Source organism: Auxenochlorella protothecoides (genome assembly GCF_000733215.1).
Source record: "Auxenochlorella protothecoides strain 0710 unplaced genomic scaffold scaffold30, whole genome shotgun sequence".
In the NCBI taxonomy this organism is placed as follows: domain Eukaryota; kingdom Viridiplantae; phylum Chlorophyta; class Trebouxiophyceae; order Chlorellales; family Chlorellaceae; genus Auxenochlorella; species Auxenochlorella protothecoides.
This window is the reverse complement of record NW_011934162.1, coordinates 8296-31008: the sequence shown is the minus strand read 5'-3', so window position 1 is coordinate 31008 and position 22713 is coordinate 8296. Positions and strand designations below refer to the sequence as shown.

Here is a 22713-nt window from a genome sequence, read left to right as displayed (position 1 = left end):
CATGCATGCGACGCGAAAGCTCCTGGATCGTGATGTCTCCGTGGTGCGCGTGCTGTGCTCCAACTTGCAGGTGTCTAAGCTCCTCCTCGGAGAACTTTAGCACCTGATTTACATTTACATCAGGACTGAAGATTTATGAGGAATGGAGAACATCAGGTGTAGGTACAAGGAGCTCAGTCATTTACTCTTTGGGGGAATAATTTTATGGTCTCCACTCCCCAGTGGGAAGGAAAGACAGACTGAAGACAGTACACGAGCCATGTGTCACGGCTCCCTTTGGGAGGAGGCAGCTGATGTGTTGCCATGCCACATTCTACAGGGCCGAGGCAGTAAGCTGCGGCAGTTCAACTGCATTGGCAGATTTTCGGCTTCCCATTATGGAACTTGTGCGCAGGATGTTTGTTGGAAGGGAGAGCACATACTTGGGCAGGACATACATCCTCCCTGCATGTGTTTACGGTTGGGGATAAAACCAGGTCAGCATGCCGCACATCTACAATGCAACAGGGTCCTCAGGAGGCAGCAGGCCCGTACACTCACCCCGCTCATCATAGTAGGTTGTCATATCGGGTGCGGCTACCACGATACCGGCACTCTGTAGGATGAGCTTTGCTGTGCGGAGATCTGCCTCTGCCGCGGCTCGCAGCGCATCCCAGATCACTGGAGGAGCAGGGGAGAGCGGGGTTGTGGCCCATGAAGGTCGCTCTTTGTACCCGGGAGTCCCGGCGATGTGATGCACCAGACGCACCTCTATCTCCTCCGTAGTGTGGCTCTGTATCCCAGAACTCCTCCCGCATGGACTGCGGGGGAGATTTGAGGTGCCGAGACTGAGGCGAGGAAGTCGAGGGAACCCTGCACTGTCAACCCACTCCGCCCCGGCATGTGCGCTTACCTGAACCTGTTCGATGCTCATGGGTTGCTCTGATTTCCATTTTGGCTTCTTAAATTCAGAGACCCGCAAGCCTCCCGAGAGCGCCTTGGTGTCTGGGTTAGGAGCAAGCTTGCAACACCCGGCTCCCATTCTTGTCCGGCAGGTGTAAAGGACTTCCTGCCTTGGACCTGGCAGAAATCGACTCCCGTACGAGGCTCCGCGACAATATTTGACAGATCTCAATGGCGGGGCACGAGGGCGTACGGTCGTGGAGGGCAGGGTCTTTCCACGTGCTCGGTCCTCGGCTCAGAGGAGCAGCTGCCCACAAATGCCTGCCCGTCAGATCTGTGCCACCACATTCCCCATTCACACTGAAAGGTGGCCAAATCGCACTAACCCAGTGGAAGCTTACCCCTTGAAAGTGCGTTTGGAAAGATCTGAAATGAGTGCGCCATGGACCTAAGTTCTTACAGTGGCTGGCCTTCATGCAAGGCATGGATTGCATGCAAGCAACCAATCAGGCTTTACAATCAATGAGGCTAAAAAGCCATCCAGCTTGTGCTCATGTGCTTGCCAAACAGGGATATGACATCGACCCTGTGTCGTCACTACCTCACTTTGCTGCCACGGCTGTGTTCTCCCGAACAAGCTCCTGCATGTTTCAATCCAAGGCCTAGCTGAGATGGAGGCCTGTATGTCCAAGCCGGCACGCACCATGCCTGCAAGTCGGATGCAAAGAGGTCGCAGCCACCCCATCCACGCATACCTGCCAGCGCTCCTTCTCAAAGTCCTCTGGGGTCTTGAAGTCCGGATCGCAGTAGGAGCGCTTGGTGAAGCTGTGGCAGTCCAGGCACAGGGTCTCGCTCTCCCATTTCTTCTTGCCCCGGCACCATGTCTGCAAGGGTTAGCAAGGAAGTTGCTGGAAAGAGGCCGACAACTGGGCATTGATCTGGAATCCCCGTTTGGGCCACCTGCCCCGACCTGGCCTCCAATAACACCCCTCCCACCTGTGTGAAGTGGTGCTCCTTGGTGTTGTGGCTCCCACACACCAGGCACTCGGGATATGCCTCGTTGGGCTTCCACCTGGCAGCCCACTCCTTGACGGACATCACCTTGTAGCCGTGCCCGATGGAGGGATTGATCTCCACCGGCTCGCCCGCCATGATCTTGGCCCACTCCACAGCGTGCACCTTGACGATTGGCTTGTTGTCTGTCGCGGTCTCCACGGGAGCGCGAAGATTGGCGGTGACGTCCGCCAAGCTCATCTTGCAGCCCTGCACATGGCACGACAGGGAGGTTGACAGCGAACCGCTCTCCTTGAGCGTAAGGAGCTTGAGTGGGATACCATAATGCCCAAGAAGTGCCATATGGAGCATGAAGACGGCGTGTAAGCCCCGTACTGCCCCATCGGGCACCTTGCGGAGCTCCTGGTCAAACTCGGCTTGATGAGGGGTGGGGCCTCCTCGGGGTACACAGTGCAGCGTTAGCAGGCGGTATCAGCACAAGGAACAAAGCAACGCCTCCTACCAGCGTATGAGATCGAGATTGGCCTGTCAACCCGCTGGTCAGCCCAGTGCAAAACTGAATGATGGTGGAAAGCGCGCCAAGGGAGAGCCGGGCCCTCCCGGAGTTTCGATCAGTTCGCTGGAATATACTTCACGGTTCTCCCTGAGGGGCACAGCGTCCGTATCCCCCCTAACGCGGGGGACTGTGGCTTACGCCACCGATCTTCCAACATTTCCTGCAGCCCACAACCTCGCTCTCCCCTCGTTATCCCTTTCAAGCTTCCGGGCTGTCACGGGTCCCTCCGTGCCTCTGTGGTCCTCCACCCCATTTTCTCGTCGAGTCGCCTTTGTTGAATACTTACTGCCCAGTATTGATACAACATTTGAGCGGTCAGCCTGACCCTGGCGACCAACCCGGAAGTCCGAGCGCGCTGAGGGGAAGTTGGGTGGTGTGCAGCGTGTTGTGACTGAGAGCGTGCCAGCTTCATCCTCCGGGAGTCCTGGGAGGCCATGGAGGAGCTTGTCGACCACATGGATGGTCTCACGTTGCCGGAGACTGGCGATGACAAGGTGTGTGGGTCGGATAACAACCCCTGGCCGCTGACGTGTAGGTATGAGCTGGGGGCTGGATGGTTTTGCCTTGGGTCTATATGCACCAGGAGGGGATCCAGGGCAGGCCTCTGAGTACAATTTCTCAATCCTGCACAAGCAGGGGAAGCAGCAGGTCCTAGAAGACGAGGATGACTCAAACCCCTGTGCCATCTGTCTCAATACCACCGCCCTCAAGGATGTGGCAATTCTGCCGGGCTGCGACCATGTCTACTGCGGTGAGGCGTTGTCAGAAGGGGCTTCAGCACGGGTTTCTTGGAGAGCCGAGTGCCTTGCCCTTGTTGTCGTGTCCCCCAGAGTGGACGCACCTACTTCTTGATCTGCCCGCTGCAGTGCGTTGGTGATCGAATGCATGCCCGCTTCCCACCACCACCACGCACGCTCACACCATGCAGCACACTGCATCATCCACTGGGCGTCGCTGAAGGAGCAGGGGGATGCGTGCTGCCCCCAGTGCAAGACCCCCTTCTCCGAGATCATCACCTACCGCAATCTGGACGGGACGTTGCAGGTGAGGGCCTGGCTCTGTGAGGTTGGTGTGGCGCACCCATGGGGCCTGAGGCAAAACATCGTGTCCTGGTCTAGGGATTTTTGGCCTCCTCATACCCCTGACCCTGGCCCCCCTCTTAGCCGCCTCCACACTCCCATCTTCCCCCCTGCAGGACTTCCCGGTGCAGAACTCGGTGTGCCTACTGAAGCGCGCGGCCTGGTTCAAGGATCGGGCAGAGCGCCACACGCTGCCGCCGGAGGACGGCGCCGCGCCGCGCCGCGAGCGCAGCTGGGCTGACGAGGACGCCTATGACCTCTGCGACGACGACGACGACGACGACCTGGAGGCCTTCTACTTCTCGTCGGCCGCGGGGCGCGCGCGCGTGACACTTGGCAACCGCCGCTTCGGCGAGGGCGGGTACATCGCCAGCGGGCGGCGCCAAGCCCGACCGGCTCCCAGCAGCGGCAAGGTGCGGAGTGGGTCGAGGGTGCATCGAGGCACCCTCGGCGGGGTGCTCCCCCACCCCCCACACCTCGCCGCTCGCCATGCCCCCAACCCCCAGCCACATGACCTTCCTTTGCAGGGCAAGCACGCGAGTCGGCAACCGTGCCATGGCGCCTCCCCTGCGCCCGCACCCAGCGCGGCCGTGGCGGTGCCGGCGCGCAAGCGCCTGGACCCCGGGAGCGTGTCGCCCGGCGCCCCCCCTTCCTGGTCGGGCGCCTCCCCCACCCCAGGCCAGCAGCAGCCGATGGGCTCCAGCCCCAGCGGCACTGGCCGGCGGGCGAGGCGCAATGCGCGCCGGGCGGCGCTGGATGCCGACGTGATTGTGGTTGCCTGAAGCCCCCTCCTGGGCTCCTTGCCCATGTACCATGCTCTTTTGTTCCCCTCAACCACCCCACGCTTGTACCATCGCGGTGGCCCTTGTGAACTCCTGTTGCCGTGCCCATGATGCCTGCTCGCGACATTAACATGAGAGGCTTGTCGTGCGTTGGGAATATCAGAGGTCCCTCTCAGGGCTGGTGGTGGGTCCCCAGCGAAGGGTCACTTTGGAATCAAATCGATTGGTCCCGACAGCGACTCACTGGCAGGCGAGCACCTTCCGTGCACCAACACGGCACCGTCCGCACCGATCTGACAAGCTGGCTGCCCAGAAACCTGTCCATATTCATATCAGCAATACATCCAGAGCAATGCCAAGCATGCTGGCGCGCGGGCCGGCGTGCTCGGGCCCTGCGCCGTCGGGCTCACTGGGGACCGGTCGTCAGCACTCGGCGCGGCTCGCCAGCCGCACCGGCTGGTCTGCTGTGCCAGACTTCGGCAACAGCATCATCCTTCAGTGTCAATGGGGTCGTCTCAAGCCCCATCGCGCTCGGTGGGTGGCGGGGGGGATGTCCATACACCTGTTCCGGCGGAGCTGGGTTAAGCAGCAGGCGAGGGTTGCAGCTCAACCAGGAACCCCAACACTGCAGGCGCCTGCTCCTGGGCCGAACGACGCACGGACCCCTGCCTGCCACTCTCGGCATGGAGAACAAGGAGGACCCGGCGAGGCAAACGTCAGAGGAGCGCAGCGAGGCGGAGCCCAGTCTGGACGAGCAGCTGCACGACGCCCGGCTGGAGGGCTCCAACGCGCCCGACCGCCTGCAGACCCCGGCCGCCGTCTGGCTTCCCTTTTCGGAGAGCCCTCACTCCCAAGACGTAGGGCGGGAAGCGGTGCGCATCGCCGGCGCTGCAGTGATTGGGGCTGGAGGGGGGGGGTATGGTGTGCGGCAGTGGTGGACCAGGTGCCCCCCAGGCTCCCCCGCCCCCCACTGTGCCCGGTCCCTCAAACGCTCCTCCCCCCACACACGCAGGCCAAGAACAAGAGGCCCTCTGGCAGCGGGGGCTGGGGCTGGATCAGCACCTGGAGCGGGCGCGTGCGGCGCCTGCTGTCCAGCTGGGTGCTGTACCAGGTGCAGCAGAGGCTGATGCTGGGGGCGCTGCCCGCCAAGGTGGCCGGCTACTTCCTCCTGGGAGCCCCGGCGGTGGTTGCTGGGGCGCTGCTGTACAAGTGAGTGAGGGGGTGGGTGGGTGTGGTGGGGTTCCGAGTGGCAGCTGTTGCCATCACTCATCGGGACGAGGGCGGGATTGTGGGGGACCCAGGGGTCCAGGGAGGGGTGCACCAAGAAAAGGCACATCTGAACCCACTGGCACAAGCCCTAACGCCCCCCCCCTACTCCCGCACGCAACCACCCTGGACCAGGCAGGTCAGCGGCAAGTCTCTGGCTGCCAGCTTGGTGCAGGCGTTTGGGAACCTCTACCATTTCCCAGGTGCAAATAAACATAGTGATTGGCTGGGAGGCTGGGTACGGTGTGCTCGTCCGGTTGTGTGAGCGTCGGGTTGTGTGAGCGTCAGGAAGTTGCTTCAAGGGACTCGGTCAGCAACCCAGGCGGCAATGGTCTGGTGCTCCGCACCTGGGGTAGGGTGCCACTGTGCTCCTGCCTGCTCCTGGCACTCTTTCTCTCCGCCATCCACTCTCCCCGGGCAGCTTCGGGCCCTGCTCCCAGTTGGCGCCCTGGCCCACGCAACCCGATGACGCCCCTCCCTCTCCCACCCAGCACCGCCACTGCCCCCATCCCCTTCCTCCTTTCTTACACCCCATCCCTGCAGGGCCCATGGTCCTGAATGATGTCAACATCGCGGCCACTGCGGTGAACGTGGTGATGTTCTTCATGGGCACCCTCACCTTTGCCTTGATCCTGGGTGTGATCACCGAAGACCTGAACAAGAGGTGTGTGGTGTGGTGGGGGGCAGGGGGGTTTGCTGAGGTGGAGGCATATTGGGGTCGGTTCAGGTGAGCTCGCGGAGCGGCGCGAGTGGTGTCCTGTGCGTGCCACATTCTCGCCACCTGCCCCTACTGGTGCTTCAATCTCCCCTTCTTCCCTCCCCCCCAAAACAAACGACTCACAGGTACGATCACATCCGGCAGGGGAGCTACCCCGTGACCGCGCGCAACCACACCCTGATCCTGGGCTGGAGCTGCCAGCTGGTCCCGCTGCTGCGCCAGATGGAGGTGGCGCGACGCGAGCGCGGCGCCTTCCCCGGCACGGTGGTGATCCTGGCGGACCGGCCCAAGCCGGAGATGGACGCGGACCTGGCCTCGGCCCTGCCTCACACCAGCTTGGACATCGCCACGCGCCCCGGCGCCCCCTCCTCCACCGTGTATGTGGACCGCGCGGGTGGCGCGCATGCGGCGTGTGTCATCGTCCTGCGCCCCGACGACGGCGCCCCCAGCGCGCTGGCCGGCTGCGGCGACGCGGCCGCGGAGCGCCAGGTGGCGAGCGTGCTGGCGCTGCAGGCGGTGCGCGCCTCGCTGGCGGGGCGACGCGACGGGCGCTGGGCGCGCGGCCACGTGCCCAGGCCCCAGAACGTCATCCTGCAGACGCCGGCGGGGGCGGGGACAGGGGCGCGGGCGCCCTCCGTGCTGGCGCTCGCCGACCTGCTGGCCGACCCCGCCACGCCCGCCGCGGCGCAGGCCCTGGAGCTGGACGACCTAGATCTGGTCGGCGGGCTGAGCGCGCTGCTGGCACGCAGCGCGGCGCAGCCGGGGGTGGCCTCGGTGCAGGCCAGCCTGCTGCAGCAGACGCGGGGCGGGGCCTGGGTTCGCGTCCTGCCCGTAGACGGCGCGCTGGTGGGCACGACGTACGCCAGAGCGCGGCGGCGCTACCCCGCCGCCGCCTGCATCGGCCTGGTGAGCCCGGGGCGGGGCGCCACGCTGAACCCGCGCGACGACATGCCCCTGCACGAGGGCATGGGCCTGGTCCTGCTCGCGCACGGCAGCGGCAAGCTGCACCCCGTGCGGGGCGTGGGCGACGTGGAGCTGGCGCGGGGGGAGGCGGGACAAGCGGCGCCGCACCGGCCCGACGTCGAGCCGCGCGCGCGGGGGGTGCCCGCCCCCGCCGCATCGTCGTGCTGGAGTGGGGTGCAGGGTGCGATGACAGCGAGGCGCAACCCTCGCGCCGCCTGGCCTCGCTCATGGCGCAGCTGCACCTGCTGGCGCCCCCGGGGTCCAGTGTCACCGTGGTGGGGCCCTGCGCGCCCCCGGGGCTGGAGCCGGAGGAGGCGGGCGAGGGCGAGGGCGAGGGCGAGGGCGGCGAGGGCGGCGAGACGAATGGCAAGGACGCATTGCGGGACAAGGCCGACCCCGACGCGAACCATAAGGAGGTGGCCGGGCGCCTGGTGACGAGGAGCGGCGCCAGTCTGGGCAGCCGAGACGTGCTGGGGTCGGCCGACGGCGGGGCCAACGGGGCCAAGGGGGAGCGGTGCGGCGTGGACTTGCTGCTGCGCCATGTCCGCGGCAACCCCTCCAGCATCGACCTGCTGGAGGAGGCGGGGGTGGCAGAGGCCGACTCCGTCATCATCCTCAGCCGCATCCTGCGTGCGCTCAGGGTGGTGGGATTCTTGTTGCGTGTGGATGGGGGGGAGTCCTTGGAAGGTAGAAGCGGTGGTTGCCGAGTCATCTGCAGCCCACGCTCTCACTGGCCTGCCCTTTCGTGGCCCTGAATGGATGGAAGGGAGCACAGTGAGGCCGCTTGTTGCCCGGCCTTTCAGACCGTCTTGCAATGCATGCCCAAGCCACCCCTCGAACCTCCATCCTCACAGTGTCCGGCAGCGAGGAGTCGATCCAGGGCGACGCGGAGCTGGTCTCGGCGCTCCTCCTCCTGGAGGCATGCCTGCTGAAAAGAAAGCGCCTCCTGCGCGCCCCCCTGCACGTGCTCGGCACTATCCGGCGGCCGGACACCGTGCAGGTGGCCAACCACATCCTGGCCCGCCTGTGTGAGTGAGGGAGGAGAGGGCTGTAGTGGGGGTGTGGCGGGCGTGGTTCCTGTAGATGGCGCAGGAGTGGTCCTTGCAAGGCAGATGCCAGTGTGGTCGAGAGGAGGGCATCTGGCCTTAGAGGAGGGTGGCCTGACATGTCCAATTGCCAACAACTCCCCCCCACCCCCCACACACACGCACACATCTGATTCAGGTCGCGGCAAGATGACCGCGGAGCTGCTGCAGCCGGACGAGATTGCGGCGGGGGTGCTGACGCAGATGGGCGCTGAGCCGCGCCTGCGCTCCGTGCTTGCCACGCTGATCGGCAGCAGCAGCGGGAACGGGACTGAGGTCTTCCTCAGGTCCCCTGGCTGGTGAGCAGGGGCCGGGGGCAGGAAAGCCTGAACTGTGGGCAGGGCGGCGTGTGGGTGGGTGGAGGTTGGCAAGGTTATCGAGGCGTGAAGACCCTGGCGAGGCCAGGCCTGCAGGCTTAGCATCCGCGTGCCGGGATGCAGTGGACTTGCGACGCATGCATCGTCACACCATGCTTGGGATGGAGGTTTCGATCCAGTAAAACCGACTCCTCTGTCCCCTCTACCGCTGAACCTCCAACAGGCTGGGCATATCCTCGTGGGGAATGGTGCGATTTGCCGAGGTGGCAGAGCTGGCTCGGAAGCGCGGGGAGACGGCAATTGGGTGAGCGGCGACTGGTGCTGCCCTGGGGGACCTTGGGATGCAGGACCTGTGTCGACAATGAGCACAGAGGCCACATACACACTCACCGCCTCCATTCCCTCCCTCCCCATCAGGCTGATCACACGGGATGGCGCCCTGATCCTGGCACCCGGCGGGGCCGAAGAACGGGAGTATGTGAGCGAGGACCGGGTTGTCGTTCTGGCATAGTCCAGGGCTGGACCGCAGACTGGGAAAGGCTTTTTAAATCAGTACGGCATGTCTCTCACGCAAAGGCGCTCGTTCAAGCGCCGCAAGCCCCCTTGCCTACTTTTGGCCATCATCTGATGGTTCCAGCCCTGTCAGGGGCGCAAAGACTACTCTTTCACAGCAATGTATTTCAAAGCACTGTTCAGGAGTCTGATTGTAATGCACACACTGCCGAGCCAAGAGCGGGCGCAAGCAACCCTCACAAGCTGCCAGGGAGGCACGGGCATGAGGTGTTCAGGAGTCAAGGCTGTGCTCGTTCTGCGCCGGGAGAGGTAGGTTGCCTGCTTCCTCCCATTACTCTCACGAGAGCGTCGAGTCGCAAGGGATGGGATCCAGGGTGTAGGGGCTGGAGGATCTTGCATTAGGAATCGAGTTTCCCCTACCACCACACCCTCTCCTGTCTGCTGACGTCCTGGCTGCAGGGCAGTATCCCCAGCCTGGTACTGCAGCTGAGCAGCAGGGTGTATGCTGCTGCTGTGGTGTGGATGCCAAAGCCGCCGCCAAAGAGGGGGCACCCCAGCACAGTTTTGCCTGCAGAGCGGTGGGGACGAGAGCTTTGGCTGCAGTGGCATCGACGCTTTGCACGGGCCAGGCACAGCAGCGGCTTGCGGCTGCGGGCTCAGCTGCAAACCCTGGAGTGGCGGCTCCTGCATGCAGAAGCATCGCACGGCATCCCAAACGAGAATGGGCCAGGCCATCCAAAGACGCACGTGGAGAGGCGTTACAGACCGAGACGTCCATCCCCTTGCCTCTCAGCCTCATCAAGGTGTCTGCAAGCGCGAGCAAGCTCGGGATGAGTCGGTGAGACTGCCTCCAGGGTTCCTGCTGTTACCCGAGGTCGTACGCCGGGCTCAACACCAGGCCCCCCTTACCGTCGACCTCCTCACCTTGGTTCACCTCCCGCCGCAAGATGCCTTGCGTGTGTCCAGCGGGGAGAGGCTCCCTCGTCACCGCCGCTCTGCAGGCAAGCACGGTGCTGGCGCGTTGCTGCGCCTTGGCCGATCCGTCGGAGTGCGCAGCAGGGGTGGAAGCCTGGGCTGCATCCCGCTGATACTCCCTCCGCGCCTCCTCTATCTCCCAGGTAGGTTTGAAGTCTCGGCAGTCGTGCAACCTGGGAGGAGGATGGGGGAGGGACCAAGGACAGCTGAGCCTCCACCCAGAGGCTGGGGCTCACCCCTTGTACAGCCAGACAGTCCACCAGCAACCCACCGCTTGCCACTCTGCCCTGCAGCCGCCCGCTGGACCCACCCCGGAGTCATCAGTGCCTGTAGGTGGCGCCACGTGAGTAAGGGCGGATGGAGGGGGATGACATCGGCATCCAGCATCAGAGTGATGGCAGTCGGTTGTGTAGAGGACTTGTGGGGTATGTAGAGGGGTAAGATCCGTTGGGAAGGGGGAATGGGGGGGAGGTTTGAGGGGTTTGGAACGGCAAGGGGCTTACTGTCACATCCCCTGGAAGGACGTTGTCCATTGCATATGAGAACATCCATGTGGTGGGCAGCAGCCTGGCTGGAACCCCTTGGCAACCTTAGCAAGAGCAGGCTCACCTCGTCCCGTGTCTTTATACGGATGAGCCGGCCCATGAACACATCCTTCCCTGTGAGTTATATATTGGGTGTGAGGCGACCGCTCTCGGACTCCACAGACCACACCACGCCTGACAACTCTCAATCACGTGCACTACAGAGGTCAAAATTTCCAAGCACCTTCTTCAATGACCGTCAGCCCTCGCACCGGAGCAGTCTACGGTAACGTTGAACCACGTCAGCCACAGTATGGCGTGCAGGCTGCCGTCCGGGAGGACAATGTCGATGGCTGGCTGGTCTAGGGTACAGGCTGGCAGTCTCGGAGGGCTGAGCACCGGGGCGACAGGGCTCTCTATCTCTAGACCCTCGACGTCAACACCAGTGTTGGTTATGAGGGGCTGGAAGGGCTTAAAAATAATTGTGACGCCGATGTGGGGTTCCTGGAGTCGCGGGATGGTATATATCAGGGTCAGGGCCGAGAGCGCAGACAATATGAACAAGGGGAGCAAGGCTGGGCTCCGTCGGCGATCCCTCGAGCCTCCCATATCATCAGTGTGTTTCAAGCCATGCATGTACAATTTACAGGAGGGCAAGATAATCCCAATTCGTAGGAGTGCGCTGCTTTCGTTGCCTGGCGGTATCTGTCGTGGGATTTCTCTCCCAGGTTTCGCATTTATTTTCGGATCTCGAAACATCACGACAGTCCTCCGGGACACCCATTTATATACTCAGAATGCCATAGACATACCTCTTCCAAAATACCAAGAGTACGGTGCGTGTTGAAAGTGTTGGCCTTGCTTGGAGGCGTGGTAACATTATTCGACCTGGTGACTGTCGAGACTTCAGTGAGGGTGCCGGATTAGAGCCCTTACAAGGGCGCTAAGCAGGAGCAGCTGTGAGTTGTAAAGTGCATGACCGAGCCATATGTGTATCGCAATACCAGTCTTCCATCGATCTATGTGTGCACTTATCATCCTCCCACATTGTTACCCTTTGACCTGACACCCACATGGTCGTTTTCCCTGGCCACCACGCTTGAGCTGGGCCAGATGAATTTTTTCAGCAAGCACAGGTTTGGGATGGAAACAGGTGCTTCGCATGTGCTATGGGCCTAGTATACTTGTATGGATGGGCAAGGTCTGCACCATCTGTCACTGGGGCGGATGAGCCATGCGCAGAGTCGCGCCTCAACAATTGCTTCTGAGCGCACCAGGTCTTCTTGTTTGTCGGGTAACCATCAAGCCTATCGGAAAAGAGGCGGCTTGGTGCACGTCAGAAGCATTTGTGCTCGTCCAGGACATCATCGACCCTGATGTCTCTAGCTCGAAACAAGGGCAGGCATGTTATTAGACCCCAACCTAGTTCATAGGCATACACGGCAGATGCCTGTCAGGGTAGGTGGCAGCTCCTGCCCATAGATATTCAGGGACACTCCAAGAGGCTGGATGTTGTAATCAGGAATTGATTCAACCTTCCTCTCTTTGCACCTCTGCCACCTGTTGGCCCACCAAGTGTGCGGTGGCAACCCACACTGAGGAGTGCCTCCTTGCCTCAAACACTGCTGGATTCAGCTCCAGCTCTGTTTTAATGCAATGACGACAAAATCGGAAGACGCCCCTGCAAAATGTATGGCACAAGGCTCCATAGGGTGCGCACTGCTGCTCTGTTCTTAATCATTACAAAATATGCTCTCAGTATTGAGACGAAGACAGTTTCAGCATAGTAATGCCTCAGAGAATACATAGAATACAGTCATTGCAAGAGATGTCCAATCTCTCAGGACTAAGCCACACCAGGTATTGGGTGAAGTCTGACTGCCAGGGCAATGAGAGGCAGTTTCATTGCGAGGCGGGGCTGCTGCCAGCAGGAGTAGGCTGCCCAGTGGTGACGCTGACGTGTAGGTCACTGTGTTTCACAGGGTTCTCCGAGGCGGTGGCCGCGCTCAGCTTGGACATGTACTGCGTGATCAGAGTAATGAAGGGATTCAGGCGCTGCTGTAGTCTGGGCATTCGCATGAAGTTGGAGGCACATTGCGCAGCGGGGTCGGGCTGGCCCTATGTTCCACCCCGATGCTAGACAGACCTTGTTGAATGTGTTCCGCAGGCACTGTCGGTGCTGCTCGGGCGAAGCTTCGTAGAACTCTATCGCATGCTCCTTCATGCGCTGCAACAGCGGCACATCGCTGTTGTCTACTGGTGGCGCGCTGGGACAGTGCTTCAGGTCGACCATCGCAAAGCCGGGTTGCGATGTACTCCAAATCTTCCGGATGTGTACCAAGTACAATAAAATGAGAAATATTGGAAAGTCACAGGCACTGTCCAGGGCATCAATGTGCGAGGAAACTCCCAGAACCGAGCTCCGTGACGAAGGCCACGTCACGTGAGGACCTGGCCGGCTAGGGCGCGCCAAACGATAAACCCTCCTTCCGGGCTCTTGTGCTCGACACACCTCTCCCACGTGTATCAGAAGATTCACTCGTCTCCTCTCCTGTCTCACTCGTGCGTGGGCTCTGGCCAGCAGCTGAGTTTGAGCGCGGCGTGACAGCCTCCGACCCAATATGGGCCGTCCGCTACTCACAGTCTGCGCTGCCGAGAACTGTGAGACGTTCAAGGCGGACGAAGGGGATGGCACAGGCGTGTTCCTGGACGTGAGCACCCTCTTCGCAAAGGGGGTCCCATCCACGGACACGATGGTGAGCCCGTAGTGAGGACCAACATAAGAAGGGAAAAGGGTTTGGCTCTTCTTTTACGGCAGAAGCTCTGCATGACGGGACGTATGCTGGCAAGAGGACGACTGGGTCGAGGAGCATGGCCCAAGAACTTCAAGGCCGGGGAGCAAGCCCTGAGATTTTCAGACTTGGTGAAATCCTACTTCCGCCCCTGCTCAAAAGTATCTTCCCCTCCTCACTTTGATCTTCAGGTTTGGTGCTGTTGTACCGACCACAAGAGGGCAACTGTGGCCCTCATCATGAAGGAGCTCCCTTACAAGACGTTCATCAAGGCGGATGAAACGAATCTTGCGCCAAACTACCCTCCCTTGCCGCTCGCAGCTCGGATGGCCATGAGACTGTACAACCCCTGCTAAATTCTTCGCCTTGTGCATTCAATGGCCCGTATCCTTCCCCTGCACGATAACGTGAACTGTGTCTGGCGAGGATGGCCACCTTACATCAACTACAATGCATCTCCCTTCATCCCTTATGCCCATAGAATGGCCGTTGGTCATTTACGATCCCATTTAACCTATTTTTACTCAGTTTATGCCTTGGCAATTGCTTCCGGTAAGCACATCTGAGAATGGATAGAGGGGAGCCGGTACCGGTGAGGCCACGGCGACGCGTTCAAATGGAGTGCGCAGGTCGCTCCAGCTCTCACGACCGACTGATGTCTCTGCGGCATGCAGTTAGAAGTAAGGCATGCATGTTAAATCGCTTGATGAGAAATTATGTAGACATGCTCTGCAATGTTTGATAAGCGCAGCTGCCCTCGGACTTTGCGCGTCACTCTGTCGTAGGCAAACCAGATGATGACATACATAGCACTAGTGATATGCGCAGGCGCGTTGTTATTGATGGCGTAGCAGGGAAGAGTCATGTTCGTCTGTGATCTGGCTCGTGGAACTCCCATCACCCCGCTGTCCCTCCCCTGCAGGCCTGCTGGCGCTGCATGTGGCGGCCACCACCGGTCCTTGCACGCAGCAGCTGTTGGACACCGGCACGTCCTCCAACCTGGCTGCCAACATTGACCCCGATAGCCCAGCCACAGCCTGCAGCATGGCGGTCTGCACCTCGACTGAGCTGGGTGGATGTGCCTCTGCAGCCAAGGAGAACCTCATCCTGGTCATGTCTGACGAGTTCAACAAGGACGGCAGGGGCCTCGCGGTGTATCAGAACGACCCCCTGTGGACTGCAGAGAATGTGGGAGAGCTGGGGTTGCGGGACCAGGGAAGGAAGGGGTTGAGCCATGGGATCTGGATTCTGTGTTGTTAACTAGTTGGTGCGCAAGGGGACACTGGAGGCACCCCGTTGCCCAAACCCCTACCTCCTTCTCCAACTGTCCAGCTCTATTACCAACCGACATCTGACATGGAGGTGTACACTGCTCAGCAGGTCGCCACTGGAGGTGAGCTTCCCGAGGTGCAAGGCTCGATAAACGACTGGACTGTGCTCGATCACAGGCCCTTGGAAAGTGTTGAGCCATAATCAGTCTCGGTGTGCCCCTGGCGGACTATCAGGCATCTACTAAGCTCCTCTCCTTGCTGTTTCAGACCCCATTCGCAACACGATATCCACATCCTGCCACAGCTCTCTCACTCAATCACTCACACGGCTTGCAGGCGGGTCGCTGGAGATCACCATCAACAAGGGGGTGGGTCAGGGCATCTCCCAGGCGCCGGACGGCAGTTCCACATCTGTGGCCATGCCCTTTGTCTCAGGCATGGTCAGCTCCTGGAACAAGTTCTGCTTCACAGGTTTGGAGGGGCCCTGGTTCCTAGCCTGGGGACTGGCCAGCGAGGACAGCCTTTCCATGTCCTCCAGGGCTGCTGTGCCTTGATGGGAGAGGGTCCGGTAAACGTGGCGCTAAGTTGAGCATGCCTTTATGAATGAAGCTGCCGCAAGCCTGAATATAATCAGTCTGGGGTCTGCACGAGGAGCTTACAATGAGCAGGTGCCTGGCTCCCTACCCTCACCGCTGTGGCCCCCATGCTCTGCTGCAGGCGGGTACCTGGAGGTGTCGGCAGTCATGCCCGGCGACGACTTCTATTCCGGCTTCTGGCCAGCTACCTGGATGATGGGCAACCTCGGCCGGGCAGGTGTGCGTGCTGTGCTGTTTGGATCGAATGCAAGGGTGCACGCTGTTGTGTTTGAGACTGCGCAGGCCCGGGGCCCCGTCCGGCCAGCCCTGCCTCTGGTCGCCGCCCATCTCCCCACACCGAGTGCATCCACCTTGCGGCGTGTCAACCCCCCCCCCCCCTCCCCCTCATTCCTCACCCTTCCCTCCCCTGGGGAGTCTGCAGGGTACATGGCCAGTACTGGCGGCATGTGGCCGTACTCGTACGACGTCTGCGACGCGGCGGCTGGCAAGGTGGACTGGAGCTCGCTGCCGGGCCAGCGCTTCTCGGCCTGCCCCGACACGGCCGGGAATAACCAGACTCGTTATGGCTGGCCGGCCGGCGTGGGCCGCGGCGCCCCTGAGGTGGACCTCTTTGAGATGAGGTGAGGTGCTGCAGCAAGTGTGGGAGGGGGGGAAGTTGACGGGGCCCCCTGAGCTCGCCGAGTGCTGAGTCTGGACGTAGGGGAGGGCAAGGGACGAGGCCTGATGAGTTGACCCATCAATGGAGCTTGATAAGGAGCAGGTTCTTATCGATGCATGGATTCACTTGCCGCTCAGGCCACATGGCCATAGGGCCCAGCAAAATTGATGAGTAATCACCATTCTCGAGCAAGATGGCGGCCATCTGGATGTCGCCTGTCCTCGGTGTTGCTCCTTGTCCTCCGATCCTGAAGCCCTGGTCATCCAACCCCTCCTTTGCCTCCATTGCACAGCGTGCCCAGCAGTGTAAATGGGCTCAAGGGCACGCCCACGGCCCACGACAGCGACTACAGCCTGCCGTATGTCAGCCAGACGCTGCAGATGGCGCCCCTGCAGCCGCCCGGCACCGCCTTCATGGCTTCGGGTGTCAACTATCCGGGTCCGTGGGCAGGGGCGGGGGCCTGGGGACCCTGGCGAGGGGCTATGGGAACGGGTAGCTGTCTGGTTGATCACTGCAATTGCACCTGGAAAGCTGGCTCGTGTCTCTAAGGTTTCGGTGAACTGCTGTAGGCCCTTGTTGTCCCCAGCATCATGCATTGAGAGCGATCACCCCCTAAAAATGTGACCCGTAACAGATGTGTCTCGCCGCAGACACCCATCCCCCCCAACTGTGTGCACTCACGCACAGGGGGGCTGGGTATGCTTAACCCCTCATTCGACGTCATGCATTTGGAGCCTCCTAGGTCTCCCGCCCACCGCTTCTCTCCCAGCCACTTTACACATTCTAATCATACAGTTCCCACAAATTCTACACAATCACCCCACCATTCCATTTCCAGGGGCGAGCTCCGACTTTGACACCCAGAAGAGCTCCTGGTCTGGCATCTATGGCCGCCCGGGGAACACATACCAGGACAGCTTCTCGGCGGTGTCCAGCATTAACACCTCCTTCTTCAGCGAGTATCACAACTTTGGGCTGTTCTGGCAGCCGGGTGAGGTCCTGCGCTGGTACATCGATGGCCAGGTGGGAGGAGAGGGTGCTGCGATTGCTGTTGCCGGCAGGTGTGGTGGGAGGACGGGGATAGCATGGCACCATCCACTGCACAGCAGTGCTGGTGCAAGAGAGAGCTGCTGATGTGCATCTGGAAAGGCAAGGGGGGAGACACATGCTCCTCCCCACCTCTGGAACCTCCGCAAGCCTGGTTCAAGCCTGTCCACCCCTCTTCTCACACTCGTTCCAGATCACTTTCGAGATCACCGCGGCTGCTCTGACCGCGGTGTCAAACTCGAGTGGGGCGGAGGTGGGACAGCGCCAGATCCCCCTGGAGGCCATGTACATCATCATGAATCTGGGTGAGCGCCGGCGTGGCGTGAAATGGGTGCCAGTCTCTGTGCTGTGGCATGGAGGCACCGGGCTCTGTGTCTGGGCCTCTGCAACTGCACATGTTGAAGGCGATGTGTCCAGCGGGCAGCTCGACCTGAGCATGCAGTGCAAGTGCACGCCTTCCTGGCCTTCAAACCAATTCAACCCCGTCCCTTCATGGATGTTTGCCAGGGATGAGTAATGACTTCACACCGGTAGACCTGTACAGGCTCTCCTTCCCAGCCACCATGAAGGTGGACTACATCAGGTGGGTGGCTTGGGAAGCAGCACAGGGCAAGCATCCGCCCAGAGCACCAGCAGGACGGCAACCAGTGCTTCAGCCCGCCACCATGCCCCCACCCCACCAGGCTGTACCAGGACCCCACCGCCATCAACGTGGGGTGCTCGCCCACGGCATACCCCACCCAGCAGTACCTGGCGTGCAACAAGGACCTGTACATAGTGCTCAAGGAGGACCGGGGCAGGATACCCGGCGGATGCACGAGTGGGGCGCTGGCCAGTCAGCCGGCCCTGAGCATCGGCCTGCTGGCTGTGCTGCTCCTCTGCCTGGCATGAGCGCCGCTTCTTGGCCTGCTGCGAGGCAAGGGAGCTCGGGGGGACCTGCTGCGGTGGTCAGCTGGGGGACAGGCACACTCTGTACATGTGAGACCATGGTCACAGAAGGTTCAGGGGGTGATGCTCCTCTTGAATCTGGGAGTTGCCTGTTCTCCTTGGTGTGCATGTGCCATCCACGATGGGAGCTGCACTTCAGATGCTGCAAGCAGCCGCACCCAGGACACGCATGATACTGAATCTAGCAGTACCTTGCACATGTGGTGTAAATAAGCTCTCCACAAATCCAAGAGGGCGGGTTCACATTCGTGCGTTGTGGGCCCAACTCTCTCTTCCCCCCCTACCCCACGTGCGTGCGTCCCCTGATTAAGCACCCACTCACGACAAAAGGGCACCTGCTCGTGATCGGGACAATCTGTCCCGACACTTCCAGGCCGAGAGGATCACTTGGTGAATCATTGAATGACTCTGATCAGTGGCACCCTGCACTAGGCAATTCAACGACATCTGGCCCGGACAGGAAGTACACAAAGCGCCGCACCCTTGCCGGAGATGCTCGTGCGGGGAAGCATGCTCCTGGCGCAGAGCCTTGTCCTCGGCAAGTATATCCAAGACCGGTGCTTCCTGGATCAGCAGCCTCCTGCTCGCCCTGCCACGCCGCCCGACCTCACTCCACGCCTTTTCAATTGTCTGCCCTCCTCAGTGCTGGTTCTGGGCCATGTGGCGAGAGGGGAGACATGCAGGACCAGGGGGGCTGCTGTCGGCGTACCCCAGGCCCTCCTCGATGGCATAGATGAGACCACCCCCCTCGACGCCTGCACCAAGAGCGTGTGTGTTGCCACCCGGTGGGGGGCTTGCAGTGGCAAGCCGACGGCGATGAGCCTGGTCATGTCCGACGAGTTTGGCAACCCCAAGAAAAGTCTGGCGGTGGGGGTGCGAGACCGCAAGTGGACAGCCGAGAAGGTCGGTGCTGGCTGCCTGGGATGCGACCGTGGCAGGGGTCGTAGGTTCTCGCAGGCCGGGCGTGAGCCAGGGTGAGGAGCAGCTCACAGACCCAGCTCAGCCGGAGACGCAACGATGGCCTTCATCCATTCCACCCTGCACGCTCCATCCCTGCAGCTGCACTACAGCGCGACGCAGGACATAGAAGTCTACCAGCCGGAGCAGGTCCAGGTCCGAGGTGCGGCGGATGGTGGTCTGCGGGCCGGGAGGGGGGGCCGTGGTGCTCCTGGGGCGCAGCAGCAGTACCGGGTCGAGGCTGTGACGGGACTGCCGCACGCGCCCAGCACCGCGTCATGCGCCCACGCCCTCCCTCCCGCTCCCAGGAGGAGCGCTGGAGCTGAAGATGAGCAAGCGGTCCAGCACGGCCGTGATGCAGGGCGTGGATGGGAGCATGAAGGAGGTGTCCAGCAAGTATGCTTCAGGCATGGTGACCTCCTGGAACAAGTTTTGCTTCACAGGTCTGTGCTTCTAGCATGAGTATCGCGGAGGAGGGGAGGCACGCGCGGTGGATGGGGTCGTGTGGGACATGGCTCATCACCCCGTGAATGACCATCTCGACCAGGAACGCGGACTGTGCAGGAGCCATGGTGCATGTGCCAGCTGTGTCATTTTGGCAACCCTTGTGTGAACGGGGGGTGACGGGGCGGGTGCGACGCCTGGCCACATGGTCGAGCGTGTCGAGGTTCAAGGAATTCCCTCCTCCCTCTCTTCCACCAGGCGGGTACGTCGAGGTTTCTGCGCAGCTGCCCGGCGACGACGTCACCCCCGGCTTCTGGCCTGCCATCTGGATGATGGGCAACCTGGCCAGGCCGGGTGAGAGCCAGATGAGTAGGAGGGGACGTTTGCCGCAGGGCATGTCTGCTGGAGAGGGGTGGTGCGGCCAAGCACATCCCCTGGAGGTCCTCGGCCCAACACATCTTTCTCATTGTCGTAGCTGCTGGGGACGCTGCCTCGAGAGCAAAGCCCTCTGAGCTGGAACATGCCACCCCGTCCCCTGCAGGCTACCTGGCAACGGCCGAGGGGATGTGGCCCTACTCCTACAGCACCTGCGATGACGCCGCCGGGAAGGTGGCGTGGAGCACGCTGCCGGGCCAGCGCTTTTCCGCCTGCATGGACCGCCCGGGTCAGGACCGGGGCAGGTTTGGATGGGAGCAGGGGCGGGGCCGCGGAGCCCCGGAGGTGGACCTCGTGGAAGTTGGGTGCGTGGGCGCAAAGGGGGGGGGGGCACAGGGTTTGACCCAGGGGTGGGAGACAGGGGAGGGAGGGCAGGACGCGACCTGCAGGGGCTCTGTGGGGATGCCTGGGGGCGATCCCGTTTCCTGGCGTCGGCACGGAGACGGCCTGGCGCTGGAGCACTCTGTTCCCGCGGCATCATGCCCAGCCACTCAGCCGCCCGTGCGACCCTTTCGCCCCCCAGGATGGGGTACAGGAAGGTGGACAAGGAGGGCAGGGCCAAGGGCGCCGGATCCCCTCCGACGGCCTCGCACAGCCTGCAGATGGCGCCCCTGCAGCCGCCGGGGACGCCCTTCATGGAGCGCGGCGTGGCATACCCGGGTGGGTGGGGACGGCGTGCGGGCAGGCACCTTTCTGGCGCACCGCAGTGTGCGCGGAGCAGCCCACCCCACTCACGGATGAGGGCCAGCCCACCACCTGCACTGCACACCCTCTGATGATGCTCGCGAGCCTGCACGGGCCCGCCCAGGCACAGGGTCCTGGCGCCTCGGAGTCCAGCCGCCCCCGTGCTCCGCCGGTCCTCGCCAGCAATTCCGTCCTCGCCGGTCCTGCATCCCCCGCAGGCTCCCAGACGCACCACAAGACGACCGAGAACGACTGGAAGGGGGTGCACGGGCGGCCCGGGAACCTCTGGCAGGACTGCTTCTCCGCCAAGTCCCTGCTGAACGGCACGTTCTACGCGCAGTTTCACAAGTTTGGCCTGTTCTGGCAGCCTGGGGAGGTGATGCGATGGACGATCGATGACCAGGTGGGTTTGTGTGGGATTGGGTGTCGGGTGTGTGGAGGATGCCGTGGCGCAGCGGGCATGTGCAGGTCCAGCCCTGGCTGCATCCGAGGGCTCGCTGCGATCTGGCCTGGGGCCCCCTTGCACGGCGCGCACAGTGGCCGTGAGGTTCCCGGTGCAGACCTCAGCGGAGTGCCATCCCTGGCATGCCCGGCGGGGAAACGGGCCTGTCACAAGAACGCCCGGCAGCAGCACTGCACACAGACAGCTCCCACCCTGCTTCATCGCACCGCCTGCCCTGCACGGCGGGAAACTCCGAGCGGTCTCCCTCCCGAGTGCGCGCAGGTGGTGTTTGAGGTCAACGCGGATGCCCTGGTGGAGGTCACGAATGCGACGGGGGCCTACGCTGGCCCGCGCTCGATCCCGAACGAAGCCATGTACCTGGTGATGAACTTTGGTGAGCGCAGGCTGCCTGATCGTGCAGGGCTGTGAGATGGAGCAGGGCAGCAGCCCCTGCCAGGCTGGCAGGTGTGCCTCCCCGGTGGCTGATGCCCTGTGTGGGACACCGTGGGTGGCTTCACAGCACCACTCCTCCCCGGCACTCCCCTCCGCCCAGCGCTCGGATCGCCCAGCCCCGCCCCCCCCACGCGCAGGCATGAGCTACTCCTTTTCGTCGGTGGACCTCGCCCACCTGGCGTTCCCTTCCATCATGAAGATTGATCACGTCAGGTGCAGCGACGCAGGGGGGGCGGTGCGCGTGAGGCCTGGCAGTGTGCAAGGGCGACCATGGACTCGCCTGCTCGTCGCGGACCTTGCGTCCCTTTCCCTCATTCCCCCGACCTCCCCTCCGCAGGCTGTACCAGCTGACAGACAAGATCAACGTTGGATGCTCGCCCATGAGGTACCCCACGAGTCAGTACCTGGCCTGCAACAAGGAGAGGTTTGTGCCGTTGAAGGAGGACAAGATCAGGATCCCAGACAGGTGCCTGAGCACCACCAGGAGCTACCTCCCAGCGCTGGTCTGGATCGCGGCACTGGCTGCATATCTGTATTATAAGAGCTGATGGGGCATGTAGAACTCTTGTGTGTCCTCATCAAGGCAGTGCAGCAGGGGGTGTATCATGGCTGTGGCTGGATGTCTGCCAGCATGGCTGCTTTCGAAATGGAGGACCGGGAGGGCGCGCCAGACCATTCCACGCACGAGATGAATGTAGGCTCAATGCATGAGTGCTTCCGTGCTGCTGTTGTACATTTCACCTCAAGTACCAACTCATCGGAAAGCGTGATGGGGCGGCTACGAGAACGACATGGACGATTAGGTGCGGGGTGTGTGTAGGGGAGGGAGTGTACCAATCCGGACCCACTGCCGACGTGCCAGGTGATCTGGGATGCTGTTGATTGATGCGTTTTCAAAATCTTGTTCTCTGTAGAGCTTGCCAATGGCGCGGGGAGCGAGCAGGGCGAGGTGAGCGGGCGATCGATCTGGGGACAGAGGACGGCTGTTCAAGGACAGCGACTTGGTCGTGCAGTTTTCGCATGTCAGCGGTCGCTGCCCTAGAGTCCAACACCAGCCTCTAGAAGTCAGTGCACCATGGTGCCCTCATCGTTGCCTCTGATGCACAGGGAGGCACATGCCTGAGGTTCCCAGACAGTACCACGGAGGAGACGGAGCGCCACCTGGGAATGGGCGAGATCGAAGTGCGCTGCCCCCAGGGCGTTCCCGCGAGGTTGGACGGGTCGCTTTGGTAGCCATTTGGGTGTGTGTGGCTAGAGGACTTTTGCCCTGACGCAGGCGCAGGCTCCTGGTGGAGACCTTCCTCCTTTGCAC

General features: G+C 61.9%; 5 protein-coding genes across 5 annotated transcripts; 4 read left to right on the top strand and 1 right to left on the bottom strand.

The window, feature by feature from the left end:
- Nucleotides 1-313: 313 nt before the first annotated feature.
- F751_2809 (Ubiquitin domain-containing protein 2) lies at nucleotides 314-2136 on the bottom strand (the record flags this gene model as incomplete). The annotated part of the gene is made up of 5 exons (XM_011398122.1): nucleotides 314-444; nucleotides 541-660; nucleotides 749-800; nucleotides 1638-1766; nucleotides 1879-2136. The coding sequence occupies 5 exons, from the start codon at nucleotides 2134-2136 to the stop codon at nucleotides 314-316; spliced, it is 690 nt and encodes a 229-aa protein (XP_011396424.1).
- Nucleotides 2137-2886: 750 nt separating this feature from the next.
- On the top strand, nucleotides 2887-4313 carry F751_2808 (Protein SCAF11; the record flags this gene model as incomplete). The annotated part of the gene is made up of 5 exons (XM_011398121.1): nucleotides 2887-2946; nucleotides 3089-3203; nucleotides 3381-3496; nucleotides 3648-3668; nucleotides 4059-4313. The coding sequence occupies 5 exons, from the start codon at nucleotides 2887-2889 to the stop codon at nucleotides 4311-4313; spliced, it is 567 nt and encodes a 188-aa protein (XP_011396423.1).
- Nucleotides 4314-4996: 683 nt separating this feature from the next.
- On the top strand, nucleotides 4997-9173 carry F751_2807 (putative ion channel POLLUX; the record flags this gene model as incomplete). Its single annotated transcript, XM_011398120.1, has 10 exons — nucleotides 4997-5185; nucleotides 5326-5522; nucleotides 5715-5782; nucleotides 6123-6243; nucleotides 6423-7377; nucleotides 7611-7947; nucleotides 8115-8288; nucleotides 8485-8644; nucleotides 8886-8966; nucleotides 9080-9173. 10 exons carry the CDS (start codon nucleotides 4997-4999, stop codon nucleotides 9171-9173), a joined length of 2376 nt encoding a protein of 791 aa, XP_011396422.1.
- Nucleotides 9174-13948: 4775 nt separating this feature from the next.
- On the top strand, nucleotides 13949-17929 carry F751_2806 (Beta-glucan synthesis-associated protein SKN1; the record flags this gene model as incomplete). Its single annotated transcript, XM_011398119.1, has 11 exons — nucleotides 13949-14018; nucleotides 14389-14654; nucleotides 14799-14859; nucleotides 15074-15208; nucleotides 15455-15550; nucleotides 15755-15953; nucleotides 16284-16429; nucleotides 16830-17014; nucleotides 17232-17343; nucleotides 17546-17621; nucleotides 17722-17929. 11 exons carry the CDS (start codon nucleotides 13949-13951, stop codon nucleotides 17927-17929), a joined length of 1554 nt encoding a protein of 517 aa, XP_011396421.1.
- An 873-nt stretch (nucleotides 17930-18802) lies between these two features.
- On the top strand, nucleotides 18803-21949 carry F751_2805 (Beta-glucan synthesis-associated protein SKN1; the record flags this gene model as incomplete). The annotated part of the gene is made up of 10 exons (XM_011398118.1): nucleotides 18803-18889; nucleotides 19046-19106; nucleotides 19252-19386; nucleotides 19646-19741; nucleotides 19929-20127; nucleotides 20346-20482; nucleotides 20725-20909; nucleotides 21231-21342; nucleotides 21539-21614; nucleotides 21739-21949. The coding sequence occupies 10 exons, from the start codon at nucleotides 18803-18805 to the stop codon at nucleotides 21947-21949; spliced, it is 1299 nt and encodes a 432-aa protein (XP_011396420.1).
- Nucleotides 21950-22713: the final 764 nt, after the last annotated feature.